The following is a 5,593-nucleotide window of genomic DNA, read 5'->3' as shown; positions in this document are numbered from 1 at the left end:
TCTCTTCAGAACATTGTGGTGGAAATGTTCAGCAAACAAGTTCTTACTCAGCCAATACTCTGTGATAGATTCAAACAAGTCCTAGAGGAAGTTGGAAACCAACTGAAACCTGGACATGAAGATTTGAGTGCTGAGCATAGTATGGAAGATGAAAGCTGTGATATAAAAGAAGAAAAGCCAGAAGTGTCGTCAGAAGACAATCAACCAGACAGCATGGACATAGGTGCTGACGGTAATGAGCGTGTGACGTCACAAAATACAATAGAAGGCCTATACAGATATCGTACCAATAACTCATACCGGGTGTTTATACCTCAAGTGACCACCCTATCATCAGTCTCCTCTACAGAAGATTTCATCTCAGTAGCAAGTAGTAATCTTATCAAACCATCTTCCAAACAAGAAATGGTATCTATGAACAAACGAACCAAAACAGTAGATGATATGTTCTTCATTGATACTGGAGGGTTGGTAAAACCACCGGTTGTGAAGAAAATCAAACCTAATCCAAAAAGAGTGAAAGGCAAATTAAAGGGTTCCTGAGTGCAAGCGGACTGAAATTTGCTTTATAGTGATATTGTGCTTTAAGATGCGATAATGATAAGGTATGATATAATCGGTACCTACAATGCAATATTGTCCTTATCAGTTTTTGGTACCCTAGTATAAAACATTTTTTTGTCTTCGAATTGTTTGATATAAGTAAAATACAAGTGGTACCCAAGTTGTTATTGTTGATGTTCCGATCATTCAAACCTGCACCAATTGAACCGCCCACACTCTGAAATAAAAGACCTCATAGAATTAGCCACCTACTTACTACTGAATTTTAGGTAGGTAGGTACCCGGAACATTACTGTTCGACAAAATCCTACAAAAGGCCCTGGGTACGGGTTAACAAATAGGAATCTACTTACAGCGCCTGGTATTCCTATTGAAGCACCAATACCGGCTGCAACAAAAAACAGTAACGGTTAATTAGGTAGGTATATTAGTAGATGTAAAAGAAATAACTTATACTCTTCACTGGGTTGGTAGAGTTCCGATTAGCCTTCTACGAATCTACAAATTATCCACAGGGTAGATAGGTAGGTAGATAATACATACTCCACCATATCTACCTAAACCTACATAATATACTTTACAACAAAGGGGATGTGATCACTTACCATTTGGAGTGGTACCCAAGTTGTTATTGTTGATGTTCCGATCATTCAAACCTGCACCAATTGAACCGCCCACACTCTGAAATAAAAGACCTCATGGAATTAGCTACCTACTTACTTAATTTTAGGTACCTAGGTAGGTACCCGGAACATTACTGTTCGACAAAATCCTGCAAAAGGCCCTGGGCCTGGGTACGGGTTAACATGGGTACTTACAAAGCCTGGAACTCCTATCGAAGCACCAATGCCAGCTGCAACAAAAAAGAGGTGAATAAAATGAGTTTTCATAACGAGAAACTTTTCCTATAGTAACCGAAAGGAGACTAAAAACAGAATCTCGACATCCCCGAACCAAATTTCTGAAATTTGGTGCATCCCCTCCAGGCTCCAGGTAGCCATATAGGTAGAAGGTGGGTACAATATTGTCATCACCGTTTGAACTTTGGGCCCTCTCCCCCTCTCAATGAAATCCTGGACATGTGGGCCTGACCTATTGGTAGGTAACTTGAACAAATAATGAAGATGTTCTTACCACTACGAGGAGTAGCCAAATTTTCAACGCGTGTGGTATTATCAACGTAATTTTAGAAAAATCAAATAGTTCAGTGATCTGTAAAACTCATTCCAAAGTGGCTCCTACGAGGTCCAAAAACTGATGAGTAACTTCTACATATTTGTCAAATATCAAAATTGAAACAAGGTTCTGTCCAGTTACAATCTAGAACGTTTCATTAATTTTATTGGGACTCCGAGCTCCGTAGCCAAGATCTTTAGGGATAAAGACAGACTTTTCCTCGTCTTAACTGTTCTTCATACGAGTGTGAGATTATTATGTGACAAGACTGAGTTTTTCAGATCACAGCATTCGAATTAGCTTATAACTTGGTACTACGTTAACGAGCATGTATTGTCTGGATGTGCATTTAGCTAAGAGCATTTAGCCTCGTGAGGACAATCGAGTAGAAATTTGCATTGTAAGTGTACACTATTAAAAATTTGTATTTCGAAACCCAAAATTTGAATTTTTCACCAATAAAAAGAGGGGGTTTTTCGGTAGATCACAGTGTTTTATATCTGATAATTTTGGTGTACTTACCTGCTGATGAGGGAGAATTACAGAAACAGGGCCCAAGGATACTTTTGATCTACATAATTTATCGAATCTCTGTGCCATGTTCGAGCGACTTTGGCTGAAATTTAAAGCAGGATTTGTACGTAACCTGGGAAAAGTCATGGAATAAAATCCGTTTAGGATAAAATCCGCCCACCCGGGAGACGGTTCGTTCTCGGAACGGCTGGCTTTCTTCTCTCTTTGATTTCAGGACGGTAAGACCTTCGCAGTTACAGTTCCCTCTTTCAAACCTCTCGAAAAAATCTGAAGACAAACAGCTTAAAGGGACTTTCAAATATTAGGATACCCTGTACGTATTTGTTGTAACAGAGAAGTATAAGCCTATGAGGTCACCATAGCTTCAAGCCTCTAGGAACACCTTTTCCTTGATTTGCACAGAACGGGCAAGATCTGGGATTTGGAATATCACCAGCAGTTAACCACTTGCCTATCTATTTTCAATGAATTTATCACATACGAGTAATTCATCTACGTATATCTTAATTTATAGATGTATCTACTTGGTGACTACATACTGTTCCGTTTGCCAATTTTGTTTAATTGATAATATTATGTTAAGTAGGTATGAATCTTCGAAAGTTGACACTTAAGATGATTTCAGGTAAACAAATTTGCATATAAAGCGTAGGTGTCCATATGTTCATAAGTATGTAAATAAAAGGTACCTACATATTTACTAATTTTAATTCTACGTACATTATCTACTTTAACTGTAGGTACTCCAAAAACACACAACTCAGTAGCTCAGTACCTATTGTACTGATATTTTTTGTTAACTATACCCATTCCGGAAGGTACTCTACTCTACCTTCTCAAAAAAATGAAAGAAAGAAAAACCAATTTCCATATTTATATTTTAAAGAAATTCTCTCTACCCCCGGCCCTCCCACAGGTGTCAGGTATTTTTGTGTGCTACCTGATAGTGTGTGTGCTCATCAGGTATACCTGACAGACGGATCTTTTCAGCCGTACCTGTCAGGTCTACCTGATAGTGTGTGTGCTCATCAGGTATCAGGTAGACCTGACAGACGGATCTTTTCAGCCGTACCTGTCAGGTCTATCTGATAGTGTGTGTGCTCATCAGGTATCAGGTATACCTGACAGACGGATCTTTTCAGCCATATCTGTTAGGTCTACCTGATAGTGTGTGTGCTCATCAGGTGTCTGTCAGGTCTACCACATAACGAGTGGCTGGCCTAAGTAAACAAATAAGTGGTAGGTATTAGTTGTTGTTGGTGGTGTTGTTGTTAACGGCTTATCTGAAGCCGGGGGTTTGATGGTCTCCAGCTAGGTTTAGCTGGCTCGTCCTGAACCACATGCTTGGAAGTGTGATTAGTATTATAGTATGCACAATGAGTGCCATTGTCCTACAACCAACAAAGATGATATTGCATTCTGCTACATCATTTCTTTTAGACTTGTACATTCCCTTTTTAGACATGAAGAACCGTCGATCGTAAAGTTACTAATTTTGGCCTTTGGTCCCATACTCGAGGATGTTCGGCTCCATTATTGGATTCAAATAGAAAGTGAAAATTCGTGAGAAACTAAGAATGAAATCAGTGTCTTGGAATCAATCCGTGTGTTGTACATATTTGATATTTGTTTCCTTCTCCCTGTTTAAATCAAATGAGTAGTTTAAAATTGACATTTTACCTACATTACGCCACTGTATCGATAGCTAATTTATTCAAGTACCTACGAAAAGTATGTAATGTACCTACCAACAAGCCATTATACAGATTTGCATGTCTACTGGGTTCCAAGACTAAGAGTCCTGCGTTCGATACCCCGCTGAGATCTATCCCTAATTTTACCAAATTATAAAAAGGTTTTATTTTGTTTAATATAAATAAAATATATCATAATTATAAAATATAAAAGCTTTACTTATTGTTATACAAAATGTTTTTATTTAAAGAAAATGATTGTTAAGGTATGGGCATAATGGTTGTATCAGTCGGTGGAATAGAATAGAATAGACCTTGTAATAAGGTCGAGCGACTTTGACTGAAGCTCTTTTTGAGCTTTTTCAAAAATTTGGCATTAAATAGCGGCCGAACCGTACATTTCTCGAAGTACAGCCCGCGGACTTTTGATCATCATTAATTATGAAAGCTGTCTGCAAAATTTGAGCGACCTGTGGCCAAAGGTAAAGTCGTGAGAAGCGCTAGTTCTTTTTGAGATTTTTCCCTGTGTAGCCCTAAATAGGGGAAGTTTGGTCCGGGATAACGGCCGAACCGTACCTTCTGGAAACAGGGCCCAAGGATACTTTTGATCTACATAATTTATCGAATCTCTGTGCCATGTTCGAGCGACTTTGGCTGAAATTTAAAGCAGGATTTGTACGTAACCTGGGAAAACGGCCGAACCGTACATTTCTCGAGGTACAGCCCGCGGACACTTTTGATCATCATTAATTATGGAAGCTGTCTGCAAAATTTGAGCGACCTGTGGCCAAAGGTAAAGTCGTGAGAAGCGCTAGTTCCTTTTGAGATTTTTCCCTGTATAGCCCTAAATAGGGGAAGTTTGGTCCGGGATAACGGCCGAACCGTACCTTCTGGAAACAGGGCCCAAGGATATTTTTGATCTACATAATTTATCGAATCTCTGTGCCAAGTTCGAGCGACTTTAGCTGAAATTTAAAGCAGGATTTGTACGTAACCTGGAAATGTCATGGAATAAAATCCGTTTAGGATAAAATCCGCCCACCCGGGAGACGGTTCGTTCTCGGAACGGCTGGCTTTCTTCTCTCTTTGATTTCAGGACGGTAAGACCTTCGCAGTTACAGTTCCCTCTTTCAAACCTCTCGAAAAAATCTGAAGACAAACAGCTTAAAGGGACTTTCAAATATTAGGATACCCTGTACGTATTTGTTGTAACAGAGAAGTATAAGCCTATGAGGTCACCATAGCTTCAAGCCTCTAGGAACGCCTTTTCCTTGATTTGCACAGAACGGGCAAGATCTGGGATTTGGAATATCACCAGCAGTTAACCACTTGCCTATCTGTTTTCAATGAATTTATCACATACGAGTAATTCATCTACGTACGTATATCTTAATTTAGATGTATCTACTTGGTGACTACATACTGTTCCGTTTGCCAATTTTGTTTAGTTGATAATTATGTTAAGTAGGTATGAATCTTCGAAAGTTGACACTGAAGATGATTTCAGGTAAACAAATTTGCATATAAAGCGTAGGTGTCTATGTTCATAAGTATGTAAATAAAAGGTACCTACTTATTTACTAATTTTAATTCTACGTACATTATCTACTTTAACTGTAGGTACT

At 38.8% G+C, this 5,593-nt stretch overlaps 1 protein-coding gene across 1 annotated transcript; it reads left to right on the top strand.

Annotated features, from left to right (window-relative positions):
- On the top strand, positions 1-708 carry LOC103516335 (the record flags this gene model as incomplete). Its single annotated transcript, XM_008481302.3, is given in 1 exon segment — positions 1-708. A coding segment is annotated over 1 exon segment (543 nt), but the record flags the coding sequence as incomplete, so codon positions are not given.
- Between the last annotated feature and the right edge of the window lie 4,885 nt (positions 709-5,593).

This window comes from Diaphorina citri, unplaced genomic scaffold (assembly GCF_000475195.1).
Source record: "Diaphorina citri unplaced genomic scaffold, Diaci psyllid genome assembly version 1.1 scaffold52, whole genome shotgun sequence".
In the NCBI taxonomy this organism is placed as follows: Eukaryota; Metazoa; Arthropoda; class Insecta; order Hemiptera; family Psyllidae; genus Diaphorina; species Diaphorina citri.
This window is presented reverse-complemented; position numbering and strand designations above follow the sequence as displayed.